Genomic DNA, 20,953 nt, shown 5'->3' on the forward strand with positions numbered 1-20,953 from the left:
TATACATCTAGATAAGTTCCTTGGGGGGTCTAGTTTCAAAAATGGGGTCACTTGTGGGGGAGCTCCAATGTTTAGGCACACAGGGGCTCTCCAAACGCGACATGGTGTCCGCTAACAATTGGAGCTAATTTTCCATTCAAAAAGTCAAATGGCGCGCCTTCCCTTCCGAGCCCTGCCGTGTGCCCAAACAGTGGTTTACCCCCACATATGAGGTATCGGCGTACTCGGGAGAAATTGCCCAACAAATTTTATGATCCATTTTATCCTATTGCCCATATGAAAATGAAAAAATTGAGGCGAAAATAATTTTTTTTGTGAAAAAAAAGTACTTTTTCATTTTTACAGATCAATTTGTGAAGCACCTGAGGGTTTAAAGTGCTCACTAGGCATCTAGATAAGTTCCTTGGGGGGTCTAGTTTCCAAAATGGGGTCACTTGTGGAGGAGCTCCAATGTTTAGGCACACAGGAGCTTTCCAAACGCGACATGGTGTCCGCTAACGATGGAGATAATTTTTCATTCAAAAAGTCAAATGGCGCTCCTTCCCTTCCGAGCCTTACCTTGTGCCCAAACAGTGGTTTACCCCCACATGTGAGGTATCAGTGTACTCAGGAGAAATTGCCCAAAAAATTTTAGGATCCATTTTATCCTGTTGCCTACGTGAAAATGAAAAAATTGAGGCTAAAAGAATTTTTTTGTGAAAAAAAAGTACTTTTTCATTTTTATGGATCAATTTGTGAAGCACCTGGGGGTTCAAAGTTCTCACTATGCATCTAGATAAGTTCCTTGGGGCGTCTAGTTTCCAAAATGGGGTCACTTGTGGGGGAGCTCCAATGTTTAGGCACACGGGGGCTCTCCAAACGTGACATGGTGTCCGCTAAAGGGTGGAGCCAATTTTTGATTCAAAAAGTCAAATGGCGCTCCTTCCCCTCCAAGCCCTGCCGTGCGCCCAAACAGTGGTTTACCCCCACATATGAGGTATCAGCGTACTCAGGACAAATTGGACAACAACTTTCGTGGTTCAGTTTCTCATTTTACCATTGGGAAAATAAAAAAATTGTTGCTAAAAGATAATTTTTGTGACTAAAAAGTTAAATGTTCATTTTTTCCTTCCATGTTGCTTCTGCTGCTTTGAAGCACCTGAAGGGTTAATAAACTTCTTGAATGTGGTTTTGAGTACCTTGAGGGGTGCAGTTTTTAGAATGGTGTCACTTTTGGGTATTTTCAGCCATATAGACCCCTCAAACTGACTTCAAATGTGAGGTGGTCCCTAAAAAAATGGTTTTGTAAATTTTGTTGTAAAAATGAGAAATCGCTGGTCAAATTTTAACCCTTATAACTTCCTAGCAAAAAAAAATTTTGTTTCCAAAATTGTGCTGATGTAAAGTAATCATGTGGGAAATGTTATTTATTAACTATTTTGTGTCACATAACTCTCTGGCTTAACAGAATAAAAATTCAAAATGTGAAAATTGCAAAATTTTCAAAATTTTCGCCAAATTTCCATTTTTATCACAAATAAACGCATAATTTATTGACCTAAATTTACCACTATCATGAAGCCCAATATGTCACGAAAAAACAATCTCAGAACCGCTAGGATCCATTGAAGCGTTCCTGAGTTATTACCTCATAAAGGGACACTGGTCAGAATTGCAAAAAACGGCAAGGTCTTTAAGGTCAAAATAGGCTGGGTCATGAAGGGGTTCAAGGACATCCACCTGTGTGCAACCTAAGTGTCACATGGTCTGTCATTATATACACACCTTTTCTGAAAGTGCCATGATCTGCCTAGTGCTTCTGTTACGGTCCTTTTAGGGTTAATCCTATGTGGCCTCTCTTTGGTTTGGGGAGGGCTATAAGTAACCACACCTCTTCTATGCTCATTGTCAGTGATACGTCCGTTTCTTGCTGAATAGCTGACCCTTCTATACCTGTGTATATTGCCTGCTTCTGTACGATTGCTCTGTGTATGACCCAGTCTGTTTCCCCAGTCAGGTTTCCCCAGCACGTCTTTGGACATGCGTACAGTCCCTGGTTGTGAGTCTGATACGGTGTCCATCATATAAAGGCCACAGCGGCTGCAACTCCATTAGGTAAGAGGCACCGCTAACCAAACAACACAATGAAGACAAATGAGATCTCCAAACAAGTCAGGGACAAAGATGTTGTGAAGTACAAGTTGAAGTATAAAAAAATATCTAAATCACTGATGATCCCCCTGAACACCATCAAATCCATTATCATCAAATGGAAAGAACATGGTACCACAACAAAACTGTCAAGACAGGGACACCCATCAAAACTCTCAGCCCAGGCAAGGAGGGTGTTAATCAAAGAGGTAGCATAGAGACTAAAGTTAACCCTTTAGGAACTGCAGAATTTCCAAGCAGAGACTGGAGTATCGGTCTGTATGACCACAATAAGCCATACACTCCATAGATGTTGCCTTTATGGAAAAAAGCCTTTACTTACATGCAAAAATTGTAAGGCTCATTTTGAGTTTGCCAAAAGACATGTGGAAGACTTCCCAAATGTATGGAGGAAGGTGCTGTGGTCAAATGAGGCCACAATTTAAATTTTTGGCCACTAAGGTAAACCCTATGTCTGGCGCCAAGCCAACATAGCTCGTTACCCCAAGAACACCACCCCCACAATGAAACTTGGTGGTGGCAACATCATGCTGTGGAGATGTTTTTCATCAGCAGAAACAGGGAAAATGGTCCAAGTCAAGGGGAAGCTGGATGGTGGGAAATACAAGGATATTCTTGAGCAAAACCTGTTTCAGTCTGTCAGTGACTTGTGACTGGGACAGAGATTCACCTTCCAACAAAACAATGACCCAAAGCATACTGCTAAAGCAACATTCGAGTGGTTTCAGGGGAAATGTGTAAATGTTTTTGAATGGCCTAGTCAAAGCCCAGACCGTAATCTAATCAAGAATCAGTATTCAAACTTGAAGATTGCTGTTCACCAGATGAAACAATCAAACTTGAAGGAGTAGGAGCAGTTTTGCCTTGAGGAATGGGCAAAAATCCCATGTGGAAAGTTCATAGTTATCCAAAAGTGACTTGCAGCTGTAACTGCCGCAAAAGGAGGTTTTACAAAGTACTGAATTTAGGGGGGTGAATAGTTATGCACACTGAATTTTTCAGTTATTTTGTCCTATTTGTTGTTTGCTTCACAGTAAAAAGGAAAACCAAATGTTCACAGTTGTAGGCATGTTCTTTACATGAATTGATGCAAACCTTAAAAAAACAGTGAAATTCCAGATTGTGGGGTAGCAAAACAAGAAAATGTCAATAGGGTGAATACTTTTGCAAGCCACCTTACAACAAAGCAAGGCATGTAATCTCAATGCTTCTTAACTGATAAGACTTCAGGGGCCAATAACTAGGCAGTAACCAGAAAATAATAGAACTAAAAATGTCTTGAGAATGTACTTTTTTTTTGCAAATATTTTGCAAAGTTGCTTCTTTTTACAAGCGAGTTGTCAATTAAAACCATTTATCATAATGAAAATAACCTTTTAAAGGGATATATGTCACCATCTTGGAGTTATGTAATCTGAGAGCAGCACGATGTTTGGACAGAGATCCTAATTCTATTGATGTGTCACTTACTAGGCTGCTTCCTGTGATTTTAATGAAATCACTGTTTTCTCTGAAAACATCTACCCATTCTCTGAATGCTGAGCTCTGCGTAACCCTGTCCGCACTATTGAATGGCAGATTTCTGTATAAACTGTAAATTGACATAAAGCTGCTACTCAATGGAGTGGTTTCAGGGTTACACAGTGAAGGAGTACAACGTGACACATGACAACTAGTCCTATAGTGATATTTTCGTGCTGATAAAACACTACTTTTATTAAAACAATAACACACAGCACAGTAAGTGACACATCACTGGAATCAGGTTCCCAGACCCTGCTCTCAGATAAAATGGCAAAAACCTGCAGACAGATTCCTTTTACCTAAAAAATAATAAAATGTAATTCATACATCCTGTTCCCCAAGACACAAAATACACACAATTTTCCAACTGGCCATTCATTACAAATCTGTGACACTGGAGGGAATTTTCTTGTGAAAGTCTACTACTAAAATTTAGCCAAACAACTGGGGTGTATGTCAAATTTATTGTGTGGTTTAGATTATTTTTATCCTACACTAAACATTTTTTTTGAAAGTACCTAGAAAAGCGATTAAGTAGAGTTGTAGAATATTTCTTGATGTAAGTCAGCCAAAAGGTTCTGCAAAGAAGAGAAAAGAATCTAAAATATCTAGGCATAGACGCCAAATTATTGAAACAGCAAAGAGCTAGGTGATAAATTTGGCAGTTTCTGTTGTTTCTCTAGTTTTATCCGGTTTAAATTTAGGATAGTATTACTAATTCTTCAGGTTCTTGTGAATGTCAATGTGTGGGCGCAAAACAGATGGGAAGGCATAGCATGAATCTTTTGGAATTAGCGCCTTGGTTTGAATGATAGTTCATATAATGTTAACATTATTATGATTATGTGAATTAAAACATTTCTTATGTCATGTGAATTATGAAAATTAATGTTATATCACGTGTTACTTTATAGTTTATGGCACCACACTTGTCAAAATAGAGATGGGCAGAACGTACCGTATATCTGCCAAAATACTTCAGCCTGCAGTCTTGGAAGAGTTCCACAAAATTCTTACTTTTTCTTATGGGTGATGCATTCTTGCTTATTAAATTTTGTAATTGAAAGCTGAACTGAAAACATTTTCTTCCCAACTGCTTAATTTCTTTAAGTCACAATATTGAAATAAAAAGGGAATTTGTCACCTGGTTTTTGCTATGTAATCCGAGAGCAGCATAACGTCAGAGCTGAGCGCCTGCTTATAGGGATGTTTCATTTATTATGCTGTGTCTTTTAGTTTCAATTCAATCAGTGCTTCATCAGAAGTTGTTTATCGCTAGAGGTCGTATTTTCCTGTTATTATGGAGCATGAGTGTTCTCCGAATCAGACACAGAGGCTTATGATAGTTTTCGCAAGAGGTATTATGTGTACAATAATAATAATCCTTATTTAAAATACATTTGATCGTTTTTTCGTTATGTTGATGACATTTTTTCGTATGGTTTGGCTCAAAAGACGTATTTACCACATATGTGTCCTAATGAAACAAAGTCAATTACTGTATATGAACATGGTCTTTATGTCACAGTATGGAAGTTAAAGTTTAACATTTTTTGAATGTGCATGTTGAAATAAGAGAGGGCAAAATTCTCATTAAATCCTTTAGAAAGTCGACATCAACAAATTCTTTATTACATTCTAACAGTGCTCATCGCCATTATGTAAAGAGATCTCTGCCGCAGAGTCAGCTTTGGCGTCTCCACAAAATTAACAGCAATGACAAGAATTTAAATATGCAATCGGCTGAACATAACAGTAGATTTCAATAGAGAATAACCATCTCGTAAATAAAGCGTTGAAGAAGGCAGCGGATCACAGTCAAGCAGATATGCTGAAAAAAAGAAATAAAAATGAAAAAAATGATAAATCGAGCAGCAAAAAAATCATTTTTAACTTTGAGCAAGGTCCCATAAAAACCGTACACTTCAGTATATAAAGAAACTGGCATTTATTGGAGAATGACGGAGATTTAACAGAAATGGTAGCACGGGGCCCTTTAGTCAGGCCTGCAGCAAAAACTTCAAGGATAAGTTAGTTCACAATGAGTTAAAAATCAGAGATAAGAATTAGCTAGAACAATCCATTCCTTCAGGTAGAGTTAAGTGCAATCATTGTTCTTTCTGTTAATCGATATTTGACCAATACTCCTATCAGAATTGATCTCATTACACATTGGATAAAACACTTTATCACATGCAAAATTAAATCCGTAGTTTAAGCAATCTTCTGTCCTTGCCATTTTTTTACATAGGGAAAGCTATCAGAAGCCTGTGTCAGATTCAGAAAACTCACGTTCCATGTTAACAGGAAAAAGGTGTTACGGTTGGCGGAATGCACCGAGTATATATATGTAATAATGGATGCGTTCGCAACCAGGGGTTCACCGTGCAGGGGAGAAACCTGCTGCTAGCAAAAGGCGGCACTATATGGCGGTATAAGCGAAGTCTCTTACTTCACAGAATCGCAAGGTAGGAAAACGCTGTGCCCTGTTAACCTCACAGAGGATCACAGCTACCTAATAGAGCCGGAAGCAAACTGTGGTGATGCAGTCAGCATAGCACACAACATCTCCGGTGGAGCCGGAATTCTAGTAGCTATACGCCAGCCCTGAATTCACACACACAAAACTCCACACCGGAGGTACTGGTATTCTAGGGGCTTATCTCAGCCAACCCTGGCCACATACAGCCATGACCACAATGTAGCAAAGCTCATAACATAGGTTAATACTAACGCATGGCTGTGTGGCCATGCGAACGTTTTATAGTTGCAGCTCTTCAGGGCCTTCCTGGAGAACCAATGGGAGCTGCTACAGGGCCTGAGCGTGTGATCCTCGAACTCCAATGAGAGGTCCTCCCATGGGCATGCTCAGTGTGTGCAAAGCAGGTCTTAATCCCAGAAAAGCCTGCTCGCCGCTGAACAGTGCTGGCCACAAAAGCAGAGCCTGGAAAGGCAGCAGTAACCCTTTGCACAGTATCAGACTGAGCGAGACACTGGGACTGACATCTCTGCTAAGCAGGATCCTCTGCGGCTGATGTAGAATGGGAGATGGCAGCAGACATGGTTCGAGATTCCCCCTGTGCAGCGGTGGGAACTTGACACCTAACATTACCCCCCCCTCCTTGGGCCTCGCTACGATCAAAGGCAGCAATGAGCTGCGGAGCTCAAATGTGCTCAGCAGGCTCCCGGGACCTGTCCTCTGGGCCATAACCACTCCAGTCCACCAAATAAAATTTTTTGCCACTTACCACCTTGCACCCCAAAATAGCGTTCACCTCGTAATCATCCGTAGACGAACCCGATGTCCCGGCAGATGACTTGGAACACCGAGACATGTGTACGGGTTTTAAGAGGGACACATGAAAGGTGTCGGTGATACCTAGGCATGGAGGAAGGGACAGACGGTAGACCACAGGGTTATCCTGTTCGAGGACCTTGAAGGGACCCAAGTAGTGAGTTGCAAACTTATTGGACTCAACTCGCAGTGTGATATTATGGGTGGAGAGCCACACTAAGTCACCCCGAGCAAAAGTTGGAGCGGGGAGCTGATGTGCATTGGCGGAGGAACTCATTCTCTCCTTGGAGGCCCGGATGGCATCCTAAGTGTGGTCCCAAATGTCCCGTGCCTCCACAGCCCAGTCTGCCACCCTGGAGTCGGCGGAAGATATGGGCATAGGCACAGGAATCCACGGATGCTGACCGTAATTAAGGAGGAATGGAGTCTGACCAGTGGAGTCGGCTACGGCGTTGTTAAGCGCAAACTCCACCCACGGTAGCAAGGATGCCCAGTCATCCTGCCTGGCAGAAACAAAATGTCGCAGATATGTGACCAGGGTCTGGTTGGCCCTCTCTACCAACCCATTCGTCTCTGGATAGTATGCTGAAGAGAGATTCAACTCAATGCTGAGTAGACGACAAAGCTCTCTCCAGAACCGAGACGCAAACTGGGGACCCCGGTCACTGACAATTTTGTCCGGTATACCGTGTAAGCGAAAGATATGTTTAATAAACAACGCTGCCAGAGCCCGTGCAGAAGGTAGCCATGGAAGAGGTACCAAGCGCACAATTTTGGAAAAATGGTCAGTAATCATACAAATAATGGTGCAGCTATGAGACTTGGGTAAGCCCACCACAAAATCCATCCCGACCATCTCCCAGGGCCTGTCTGCCACCGGCAGGGGGTAAAGAAACCCAGCTGCCCATTGTCGAGGAGACTTGTTCTTCATGCAGGAAACACGCGCCCGAACATAGTCTCCGACGTCATGGGCCATATGCGGCGACCAGTATGTCCTCGCCAGCAGCTCAGATGTCCTTTTGGTCCCAAAATGTCCACCCACCCAGGATGAGTGAGCCCAAGAGAGAACCTCCGGATGCAAATTTGATTTGAACAAAAGTCTTGCCTGGAGCTACAGACTCTAGCGAAACTGGAGCCACAGTCCTCAGGCTCTCAGAAGGGACAATAAGCCGAGGCTCCTCTTCCTCCTCCTCAGATGATACAAGGGAGCGAGAGAGAACATCGGCACAAATGTTCTTCTCCCCTGGAAAGAAAATGGAGGGTGAAATGGAACCAGGAGAAGAGCAAGGACCATCTGGCCTGACGAGAATTTAACCGCTGGGCTGTCTGTAAATAGACCAAATTTTTGTGGTCTGTGAATACTTGGAAGGGAAAACGAGCCCCCTCCAAAAGAGGTCTCCACTCTGAGAAAGCCAACTTCATTGCCAGCAACTCCCTGTGTCCCCGTCCCCGATGGAATAATTCTACTCCGCTGGTGAGAAGGTCTTGGAAAAGGAGAAGCAAGGATGCTTCTGACCTTGAGCATCCTTTTGCAAAAGGACTGCTCCAGCACCAACGGATGAGGAATCCACCTCCATTATAAACGGCTCATCTACATCGGGGCGATGTAGGATGGGAGCGCTAGCAAAATGAGATTTAATAGAATTGAAGGCCCTGGAGACCTCCTCAGACCACAATTTGGGATTTGCTCCCTTCTTGTTGATGGCTACCAAGGGAGCGACCAATGTTGAGAAATGAGGAATGAACTGTAAATAATAGTTAATGAAGCCCATAAAGCGCTGCACTGCTTTAAGAAAATTGGGTTCTTGCCAGTCCATCACAGCCTGTAGTTTGGCAGGATCCATAGCCAATCCCTGGGCGGAGATGATATAGTCCAGGAAAGGTAAGGACTCCTGCTCAAACACACATTTCTCCAACTTGGCATAGAGGGAATTTGCCCGTAAGAGGTCGAAGACTCTGCAAACATCTCTCCGGTGGGAGTCAATATCTTGAGAGTAGATGAGAATATCATCCAGATAGACTACGACTGAGGTGGAGAGCATATCCCAGAAGATATCATCAACAAAGTCTTGGAAAAAGGCTGGGGCATTACAGAGCCCAAAGGGCATCACTAGATATCTGTAGTGCCCATCCCTGGTGTTAAAAGCCATCTTCCATTCATCCCCCTTACGGATGCGAATCAGATCTAGTTTAGTAAATACCCTTGCTCCCCGAAGCCTATCAAAGAGCTCAGGTATCAAGGGCAGGCGATACTTGTTCTGGTGATGGCGTTAAGACCCCTGTAGTCTATACATGGACGTAGTTCCCCTTTCGTCTTCTGCACGAAGAAGAACCAGCCCCTGCAGGAGACACTGACTTCCTAATGAATCATCCTGCCATATTTTCCTGGATATACTGTGACATTGCCTCCGTCTCCGGGAGAGATAATGGATAGACTCGACCCCGGGGAGGCTCAGCACCAGGCTAGAGGTCAATAGGACAGTCATAGGGGCGGTGAGGCGGAAGGGTCTTCGCAGCCTTTTTTGAGAATACATCCACATAGGGCCAATATTGCTTGGGGAGAGAGGATAGATCTGCGGGTACCTCAGTAGCAGCAACCTGAAAGCTGTCCCTCTGACATCTACCCCCACAAGATTCACCCCATCCCAAAATTTTGCCTGTGAACCACTCAATATGAGGAGAGTGGTACCGTAGTCAAGTTATCCCTAACAGGACCTCACCAATTCCCTCAGGAATGACGAGCAGAGATATAATTTCCTGATGAGATGGTGACATAGACAAAGAAAAAGGGATGATCTGATGTGCTATCTGTGAGGGCAGTGTCGACCCATTCACTACTCATACGGTTACTGGTTGAGCAAGCATCACCAGGGGTATTGCATGACATTGGGCGAAGGCAGAAGACATAGAATTGCCCTCCGCCTTAGAATCCACGGAAAGCTCAACCGAATGAGTGAATGAGCCTATTGTAATTATCCCCTTAAAGGACAATTTGGAGGCAAACGTCGCCGTGTTTAGTGTACCTCCACCAACTACCACTAGACACTTACGTTTCCCCGACCGCTGGGAACATCTGGTGGCAAGATGTCCTGACTGCTGGCAAACATGACAGATCTTGAAAGCACGAGTGGTCCGGGACTTAGATTCCGCTCGTGACACTTCCATGGCCTCATGTGACTCAGGAGCGCAGATCGGAGATTCCAAAGGTTTGGCGACGGTGGGAGCCAGATGAAACCTCTGCCTACACTAGGCTCACTCTAACCTCCGCTCGTTAAACCGAAGGTCAATACGAGTGGACACAGCTATTAGCTCCTCCAGTGTGGCGGGAATCCCCTAGTGGTCAAAGCGTCCTTGATGTGGTAAGCCAGCCCCTCCAAAATATAGGGATGAGGACTTTATCCAACCACTCCAGCTCAGATGCTAAGGTGCGGAAGTGGACGGCAAAATGGTTGACCAAGGACGAACCCTGAGTCAATGTCAGCAGTTGGGGCGCCATATCATGGGTGAATTGAGGTCCTAAAAAGAACTGTTTCAGAGTGCTCAGGAACAACGGAGCACTCTGCACCACATGATTGCTACGCTCCCACAGCGGCGTAGCCCATTCCAACGCCCTGTCTGACAGGAGAGACAAAATGAATCCAACCATTGCCCGCTCTGTAGGGAAACGTGCGTCCAGGAGCTAGAGGTGTATAGAGCGCTGGCTTATAAAACCCCTACAAGATTTGATATCACCAGAAAATTTTTCTGGCAGCAGGAGGCGAGATAGGGTCGGAACAAGGGTGGCAGTGGACAAACTGGCTACAGCTACACTAGCAGCCTGAACAGTGACTGCAGTGACATCCACGGCAAAGGTTGTGCGCTCAAGAGCAGCCAACCTACCCTCCAGCTGCTGGATGTACCACTGTAGATGCTGACGAACCGCCATTTACTAGCCATACTCTGGCGCTAGTATTATGTTATGGTTGATGGAACGCACCGAGTATATATACAGTATGTAGTAATGGATGCGTTCGCAACCCGGGGTCCACCGTGCAGGAGAGAAACCTGCTGCTAGCAAAATGCGGCACTATATGGCAGTATAAGCGAAATATCTTACTTCACAGAATCGCAAGGTAGGAAAATGCTGTGCCCTGTTAACCTCATAGAGGATCACAGCTACCTAATAGAGCAGGAAGCAAACTGTGGTCATGCAGTCAGCATAGCACACAGCAACTCCTCTCCGGTGGAGCCAGAATTCTAGTGGCTCTATGCCAGCCCTGAATTCACACACACAAAACTCCTCACCGGAGGTGCTGGTATTCTAGGGGCTTATTTCAGCCAACCCTGACCACATACAGCCATGACCACAATGTAGCAAAGCTCATAACATAGGTCAATACTAGCGCATGGCTGTGCGGCCATGGTTCGATATTCCCCCTGTGCAGCGGCGGGAACTCAACACCTAACAAAAGGTCTCCCAGATTGATAAGTCACATACAGGAGTTCCATTCAGCTAATTCAAAGGTCTTGCGGTTCATAGGACTGGAAGAAGTTTAATCACCGTATAGGTGAAGGGATCGCCACAAGTTGTTGCTCCAAAAAGAAGCCAGATGGATCATTAATACCAATGCTATGGGCCCCTTGGGGTGAAGTGATAAAAATGATCCATCTGTATTCCTGTAACCCAATGTTGTTGTAATAAATCTATTTTTATTTTTGCCTTTATTCTGCATTTCTTGGAATAATGTCCATTTTTAATTGCTAATGATTTGATGTATGTGTGAATTTAAAAGGAAGTAGGTTCACTTCCCGCAGCAGACAGACCTGAAGAAGCTTCTCCATAGGCAAAACGGCCGCCGTCTGGCCGCTCCCACCTGCTCTCCCTCGCTCCGTGACCACCTGTGTTAAAGAACTCCAATAAATATGTGATTTGTCTTTCTTTTTCTTTTGGATCTGTTGAAATCCTTGTTTTATGCTCATAGACTTTCACTTTTTTTGAAAGCCAGAGAAGAAATATAAGTGTAAATGTGACCCACTGATTTTTCTGCAAGACTTTGAGCAGGTGCACCAGTGGCAGGGTACAGCATGGATGACAATGGCTGCATGATTGTGGAATAAAATCATTTAGCAATTGGTCATTGCATTTTATGGAGTTTTATCTGCTTGTAAACCGTGTCACCATCTGGCCATCCCCTAATAGAATACATGCCTGCAGAAACAACCCTATTCACATAGCAGATTCCTGATGACTGCTATTTTTACAACAAATCTGCCACATTTGAATATATAATTGTAAAATGTTATATAAAATATTACCTCCAGTCTTTGTACATGCCAAAGGGGAAATCCCACAACTGCTGCTGTTAGCCACACAATACCTGAAAAACAGATACCGCATATAATAAAATCTTACTTTGTTTACATGTATATCCATAGTCTCCAATCTGATTGCTTTTGGCAACACCTCCCCTTTTGATTTTTTTTACTTCAAAAAAATTTTGTATTTATGGTGCTGTACCCTGGAAAGGCAGCTAATAATCTATTTGTTAGACCTCAGACAGCAAACGAAAGAAAACTAAACAATTCATTCATCTGCAACTTTATAAAAGACAAAGCTTTGGCTAATAGCTACAAAATTATTTATTAATAGATGTATGGTATATTGAATTGCTTACCTAGCATTGTAAATGCTCTTCTGTTGGTGTACTGCCATTTCATTTTTAGAGGATGAATAATTCCCTGATGTCTTTCTACGGCAATGCATGTCATTGTGAGAATCTCTGTAACGATGGCTGTAGACTGGACAAATGGAACCATTTTGCATGCAAAGGCACCTGTAAAGTATTCAAGAAAGAGCAAAATGAAGTATTCTATAAGTGCACAACATCATGACAGCATTCTGCTCCATAATTTTCAAATGAAAGATTAATAAGTGGCCTAAATTAATACATTGCTCCTTTGTTCCGCTGGATATCTTAAAGTGATCTAGTCCAAGCTACATTTTCAACTACAGGTCCTTCTCAAAAAATTAGCATATAGTGTTAAATTTCATTATTTACCATAATGTAATGATTACAATTAAACTTTCATATATTATAGATTCATTATCCACCAACTTAAATTTGTCAGGTCTTTTATTGTTTTAATACTGATGATTTTGGCATACAACTCCTGATAACCCAAAAAACCTGTCTCAATAAATTAGCATATTTCACCCATCCAATCAAATAAAAGTGTTTTTTAATAACAAACAAAAAAAACATCAAATAATAATGTTCAGTTATGCACTCAATACTTGGTCGGGAATCCTTTGGCAGAAATGACTGCTTCAATGCGGCGTGGCATGGAGGCAATCAGCCTGTGACACTGCTGAGATGTTATGGAGGCCCAGGATGCTTCAATAGCGGCCTTAAGCTCATCCAGAGTGTTGGGTCTTTTGTCTCTCAACTTTCTCTTCACAATATCCCACAGATTCTCTATGGGGTTCAGGTCAGGAGAGTTGGCAGGCCAATTGAGCACAGTAATACCATGGTCAGTAAACCATTTACCAGTGGTTTTGGCACTGTGAGCAGGTGCCAGGTCGTGCTGAAAAATGAAATCTTCATCTCCATAAAGCATTTCAGCCGATGGAAGCATGAAGTGCTCCAAAATCTCCTGATAGCTAGCTGCATTGACCCTGCCCTTGATGAAACACAGTGGACCAACACCAGCAGCTGACATGGCACCCCACACCATCACTGACTGTGGGTACGTGACACTGGACTTCAGGCATTTTGGCATTTCCTTCTCCCCAGTCTTCCTCCAGACTCTGGCACCTTGATTTCCGAATGACATGCAAAATTTGCTTTCATCTGAAAAAAGTACTTGGGACCACTTAGCAACAGTCCAGTGCTGCTTCTCTGTAGCCCATTTCGGCACCTGTAGCCCATTTCCTGCACACGCCTGTGCACGGTGGCTCTGGATGTTTCCACACCAGACTCAGTCCACTGCTTCCTCAGGTTCCCCAAGGTCTGGAATCGGATCTTCTCCACAATCTTACTCAGGGTCCGGTCTCCTCTTCTCGTTGTACAGCGTTTTCTGCCACATTGTTTCCTTCCAACAGACTTACCATTGAGGTGCCTTGATACAGCACTCTGGGAACAGCCTATTTGTTGAGAAATTTCTTTCTGGGTCTTACCCTCTTGCTTGAGGGTGTCAATGATGGCCTTCTTGACATCTGTCAGGTCGCTAGTCTTACCCATGATGGGGGTTTTGAGTAATGAACCAGGCAGGGAGTTTATAAAAGCCTCAGGTATCTTTTGCATGTGTTTAGAGTTAATTAGTTGATTCAGAAGATTAGGGTAATAGGTCGTTTAGAGAACCTTTTCTTGATATGCTAATTTATTGAGACAGGTTTTTTGGGTTATCAGGAGTTGTATGCCAAAATCATCAGTATTAAAACAATAAAAGACCTGACAAATTTCAGTTGGTGGATAATGAATCTATAATATATGAAAGTTTAATTGTAATCATTACATTATGGTAAATAATGAAATTTAACACTATATGCTAATTTTTTGAGAAGGACCTGTATTATGCTGAGGCTACATGGCGGCATGTGTTGCATGAGAGCAATTCTCAGACAAGTCAAATGACCAAAAAATGTGTGCAATATGTCTGTCACTTGCTATTTAGTTACTATATTGCAACCAGAATGTTGTATGCAAATCATAGTGCCATGCGACTTTCATTGAAGTCCATGGCAAGTGTTTAGTATGCAACCTCCCACAAGTGACAGAAAATGTGAAAATATTTGTAGCTATGTTACAGGTGCAAGTCACAATGAGAATTTTAGAGGAATATTAAATGCAATGAGGCACTGTGATCTCAGGGTACAAGCCCAAATTATGATCTCAGTCAGTCCAAGCCTCGACTAAATTTTCTTGGTGAAATAATACTTTACTAATATACAGTTGTGCTCAAAAGTTTACATATCCTGGCAGAATTTTTTGCTTCCTTTGCCTTTTTTTTAGGGAAAATGAATGAAGGATATAGCAGAAGAAATTTTTTAACCACTCTCTATAATCTGTGAAAATTCTTGGAGAACAGGAGAAGTCCCAGAAGACTGGAGAAGAGCAAATATTTCTATCTTCAAAAAGGGGAAGAAGGTGGACCCAGGGAACTATAGGCCGGTGAGTCTGACGTCTATACCAAGAAAGATCTTTGAACAAATTATTAAACAACATATATGTAAGTACCTGGATAAGAATGAAGTGATTAAACAGAGTCTGCATGGGTTTGTAACTAGTAAGTAATGTCAGACTAACTTAATTTCCTTCTATGACAGAATCACTGACTGGGTGGATCAGGGAAATGCTGTATAGTATATCTTGACTTCAGCAAAGCATTTGACAAAGTATCTCACACAATCCTTATTGAAAAAATGACTAAGTATGAAATGGACAAGGCAACTGTTAGGTGGATTCATAACTGGCTTAGTGATCGGACCCAAAGAGTGGTCGTAAATGCTGCACATCCAGTTGGAAGAATGTCTCAAGTAGGGTACCACAGGGCTCTGTCCTGGGCCCTGTATTGTTCAACATCTTTATCAATGATTTAGATGAAGGAATTGAGGGTAAACTGATTAAATTTGCTGATGACACAAAGCAAGGAGGGATAGCTAATACTAGAGAAGAGAGAAAGAGGATTCAAAAAGATATAAATAAACTGGAGCAGTGGGCAGCAACTAACATAATGATTTTTAACAGGGAAAAATGTAAAGTACTACATCTGGGCAATAAAAATGAGAAAAGCATATACAGAATGGGTAGGAATAGGGCTAAGCAACAGCACATGAGAAATAGACTTGGATATACTAATAGATCACAGACTGAACATGAGTCAACAGTGTGATGCAGCAGCAAAAAGGGCAAATACAATTCTGGGATGTATTAACAGAAGCATGCAGTCTAGATCACGTGAAGTCATTATTGCCCTTTACTCCTCTTTGGTCAGACCTCATCAGGAATACTGTGTCCAGTTTTGGGCGCCACATTTTAAAAAAGACATCAAGAAACTGGAGCAAGTTCAGAGAAGAGCGACCAGAATGGTAACTAGTCTGAAAATCATGTCCTATGAGGAACGTTTACAGGATTTAGGAATGTTTAGCTTGCAAACAAAAAGACTGTGAGGAGACTTAATAGCTGTCTATAAATATCTCAAGGGCTGTCACATTGTAGAAGGATCATCTTTATTCTCATTTGCACAAGGAAACACTAGAAGCAATGGGATGAAACTGAATGGGAGGAGACACAGATTAGATATTAGAAAAAACTTTTTGACAGTTAGGGTGATCAATGAGTGGAACAGGCTGCCACTAGAGGTGGTGACTAGAGTTGAGCGACCTTGACCTTTTTAGAGTCGAGCCGGGTTTTGCGAAACCCGACTATGTCCAAAGTCGGGTCGAGTGAAATCGGCCGATTATGACGTAAAGTCGGGATCGACCGAAACACGAAACCCAATGCAAGTCAATGGGGCAGCATAGTCGGCAGTGAGTGGGGGCCAGGAAAACACCTAGAGTACCCATTTTAATGTCAAAACCATCCATTCTTCTTAATGAAGCTTGTCAAGCGTAATTTACCTTATAATAATTGGAAGGCATTTGAAATTGGGGGTCATTTGGCTAAAGTTGTGGGGGGTAGGGCTGGTTCAAGTAATTAGTGGGCCCAGGAAATCTGGACCACGTCACGGCAGTGGAGCAGGGAGAGGTAAGTATTTCAACTTTGCAAGTGCTGTGAACCTGAGCAAGCAGGGGGGGCCCACTCGTTGGCATTGGCACTGGCACAGGGCCCCTCAAAGTACAGCGGTGTGTTTGCACGGCGGGGGCGCCTCCCACCGGCAGCAACACTTTTGCGTACTATGAGAGGCCCTGTGCCAGTGACGTCGCCAACTAGTATTCCTCCCCCCACCTGATGAAGGAACCTGCACTTTCATCTGCACCTTCCTCTTTGTCCCCGTGTAAGGTGGTATGGTATGCGGGAAGAGCAACCTGACTTTCAGCAGGGTCACAATGTTGTTGTGTAGCGTGCACGGGGAATGTTGCGTTATGGGTCAATGTACCAGCAGACTCATCTATCACTGGCTGGGCAATGGGCACGATGAAGTGGAAACACAGATATAGGCCCAAAGAAGAAAGTGGGCTAAATGCAGTTCAAAATTGGTAACACAGGAATAACCAGGGGGCATTGCAGTGGAGGACAACTGGAATGAGAGGCTGACACAGAGAGTAGGGCCAAATCAGTAAGTAGTCGAAATGCAGTTCAAAATTGGCAACCGTAGTAAACAGGCGGCACAGCTTTGTTCAGTGGAGGAGAACAGCAAGGAGTGGCAGACACCGATAGTAGGCCCCAACCCAACTAGTAGGCCAAATGCAGTCTAACATTAACAACTACTTAACGAGAGGCTGAAAATGGAATTTCAGGACAGGAAACCAGGAGAACAGCAAGGAGTGGCAGACACCGATAGTAGGCCCCAAACCAACTAGTACGCCAAATGCAGTTGTTCCATTTAACCACAATTTAATGAGAGCCTGAAGATAGAAGCTCAGGAAAGGCAACCTGGGGAACACCTTGGAGTGTAACACACCATCTCTCTCCACCCCATACCCATTTTGTAGGCCTAATGCTGTGTACTTTTCTACAACTACTAAACGAGAGTCGGAAGACCGAAGCAATGGCAAGGAAACCTGGGGAACACCTTGGAGTGTAACACACCATCTCTCTCCACCCCATACCCAATTTGTAGGCCTAATGCAGCCTACTTTCCGACACCTACTAAACGAGAGCATGAAGATCGAAGCTCAGGAAAGGCAACCTGGGGAACACCTTGGAGTGTAACACACCATCTCTCTCCACCCCATACCCATTTTTTAGGCCTAATGCAGTGTACTTTTCTACAACTACTAAACGAGAGTCGGAAGACCGAAGCAATGGCAAGGAAACCTGGGGAACACCTTGGAGTGTAACACACCATCTCTCTCCACCCCATTCCCCATTTTTTAGGCCTAATGCAGCCTACTTTCCGACACCTACTAAACGAGAGCATGAAGATCGAAGCTCAGGAAAGGCAACCTGGGGAACACCTTGGAGTGTAACACACCATCTCTCTCCACCCAATACCCATTTTGTAGGCCTAATGCTGTGTACTTTTCTACAACTACTAAACGAGAGTCGGAAGACCGAAGCAATGGCAAGGAAACCTGGGGAACACCTTGGAGTGTAACACACCATCTCTCTCCACCCCATACCCAATTTGTAGGCCTAATGCAGCCTACTTTCCGACACCTACTAAACGAGAGCATGAAGATCGAAGCTCAGGAAAGGCAACCTGGGGAACACCTTGGAGTGTAACACACCATCTCTCTCCACCCCATACCCAATTTGTAGGCCTAATGCAGCTTACTTTCCGACACCTACTAAACGAGAGCATGAAGATCGAAGCTCAGGAAAGGCAACCTGGGGAACACCTTGGAGTGTAACACACCATCTCTCTCCACCCCATACCCATTTTTTAGGCCTAATGCAGTGTACTTTTCTACAACTACTAAACGAGAGTCGGAAGACCGAAGCAATGGCAAGGAAACCTGGGGAACACCTTGGAGTGTAACACACCATCTCTCTCCACCCCATTCCCCATTTTTTAGGCCTAATGCAGCCTACTTTCCGACACCTACTAAACGAGAGCATGAAGATCGAAGCTCAGGAAAGGCAACCTGGGGAACACCTTGGAGTGTAACACACCATCTCTCTCCACCCCATACCCATTTTGTAGGCCTAATGCAGCGTACTTTTCTACAACTACTAAACGAGAGCATGAAGATCGAAGCTCAGGAAAGGCAACCTGGTGAAAACCTTGGAGTGTAACACAACCTGTCTCTACACCCCATACCAAATTTGTAGGCCTAATGCAGCGTAGTTTCCACCAACTACTAAACGAGAGCCGGAAGATCGAAGCTCATGAAAGGCAACCCGGGGAACACCTTGGAGTGTAACACAACCTCTCTCTACACCACGAAAGGGCTGATTCTTAGGAAGGAAGGCTGTTGTAAATAAGCATTGCGCGTCCGAGGGTGATTATATTCTTATTCGGTATCTACTCACCCTCGGACGCGCCATGCTTCTTGATTTGTAATTAATGTTTATTTGCAATGTGCTTTTGACTTACTCAATTATTTTTTTAATTATTGATTTTATTAAATTAATAGTTTAACATCTTATTGGAAATAATTTAAAGGAGACGCGACAGGACAACACTCGGTGGATGCCATATCTGTGTTAACAACTCCAAAAAACTTTCAGTTAACTTCTTGCAGGAGAAAGAAATTGTAGCTGTTGGACCTTTGTAGTACAGTTCCAGATATTTGTTGTGTGTTTGTTTTGATTGTTAAAATGTCTGCATTTGAGATCTCAACACGATCTTATTTTTTATAATCAAATTAATTTTTAAAATATTTTATTAGGTTGGTTCAAGGGGTACACGGGCCGCAGTAGACAGGTCAGTGGAGGCCTAGTGGAAGGAGGGACCGCAGATGCGCCACTGTTTCACCCATACACAATTAGTAGGCCTAATGCAGCGTAGTTTCCAACAGCTACTAAACGAGAGCCGGAAGATCGAAGCTCAGGAAAGGCAACCCGGGGAACACCTTGGAGTGTAACACAACCTCTCTCTACACCACGAAAGGGCTGATTCTTAGGAAGGAAGGCTGTTGTAAGTAAGCATTGCGCGTCCGAGGGTGATTATATTCTTATTCGGTATCTACTCACCCTCGGACGCGCCATGCTTCTTGATTTGTAATTAATGTTTATTTGCAATGTGCTTTTGACTTACTCAATTATTTTTTTAATTATTGATTTTATTAAATTAATAGTTTAACATCTTATTGGAAATAATTTAAAGGAGACGCGACAGGACAACACTCGGTGGATGCCATATCTGTGTTAACAACTCCAAAAAACTTTCAGTTAACTTCTTGCAGGAGAAAGAAATTGTAGCTGTTGGACCTTTGTAGTACAGTTCCAGATATTTGTTGTGTGTTTGTTTTGATTGTTAAAATGTCTGCATTTGAGATCTCAACACGATCTTATTTTTTATAATCAAATTAATTTTTTAAATATTTTATTAGGTTGGTTCAAGGGGTACACGGGCCGCAGTAGACAGGTCAGTGGAGGCCTAGTGGAAGGAGGGACCGCAGATGCGCCACTGTTTCACCCATACACAATTAGTAGGCCTAATGCAGCGTAGTTTCCAACAGCTACTAAACGAGAGCCGGAAGATCGAAGCTCAGGAAAGGCAACCCGGGGAACACCTTGGAGTGTAACACAACCTCTCTCTACACCACGAAAGGGCTGATTCTTAGGAAGGAAGGCTGTTGTAAATAAGCATTGCGCGTCCGAGGGTGATTATATTCTTATTCGGTATCTACTCACCCTCGGACGCGCCATGCTTCTTGATTTGTAATTAATGTTTATTTGCAATGTGCTTTTGACTTACTCAATTATTTTTTTAATTATTGATTTTATTAAATTAATAGTTTAACATCTTATTGGAAATAATTTAAAGGAGACGCGACAGGACAACACTCGGTGGATGCCATATCTGTGTTAACAACTCCAAAAAACTTTCAGTTAACTTCTTGCAGGAGAAAGAAATTGTAGCTGTTGGACCTTTGTAGTACAGTTCCAGATATTTGTTGTGTGTTTGTTTTGATTGTTAAAATGTCTGCATTTGAGATCTCAACACGATCTTATTTTTTATAATCAAATTAATTTTTTTTATATTTAATGATGTTGGTTCAAGGGGTACACGGAAGGAGTGACGGCAGACAGGCATCAAAGGCCTAACATTGGGCTGGCTGTAGGCAAGTTAAAATTGGTTCCAGGGGAACACGGCCATCAGTGGCCTGGTCAGTGTAGTTGTAGTTGAAAGAACGGGACGCAGACAGGCTTCGAAGGCCTAACATAATAAAAT

At 43.0% G+C, this 20,953-nt stretch overlaps 1 protein-coding gene across 1 annotated transcript in view; it reads right to left on the reverse strand.

The window, feature by feature from the left end:
* Positions 1-20,953, reverse strand: part of QRFPR (pyroglutamylated RFamide peptide receptor) — a 202,850-nt gene that overhangs the window by 56,798 nt on the left and 125,099 nt on the right. The window contains exons 2-3 of the mRNA XM_069745739.1: positions 12,625-12,783; positions 12,266-12,327 (exon numbers count right to left, since the gene is read on the reverse strand). Of these exons, the coding sequence (XP_069601840.1) occupies positions 12,266-12,327; positions 12,625-12,783 (221 nt within the window). The remainder of the gene's footprint in view (positions 1-12,265; positions 12,328-12,624; positions 12,784-20,953) is intronic.

The sequence above is a fragment of the Ranitomeya imitator genome, chromosome 1, assembly GCF_032444005.1.
Source record: "Ranitomeya imitator isolate aRanImi1 chromosome 1, aRanImi1.pri, whole genome shotgun sequence".
Taxonomy (NCBI): Eukaryota; Metazoa; Chordata; class Amphibia; order Anura; family Dendrobatidae; genus Ranitomeya; species Ranitomeya imitator.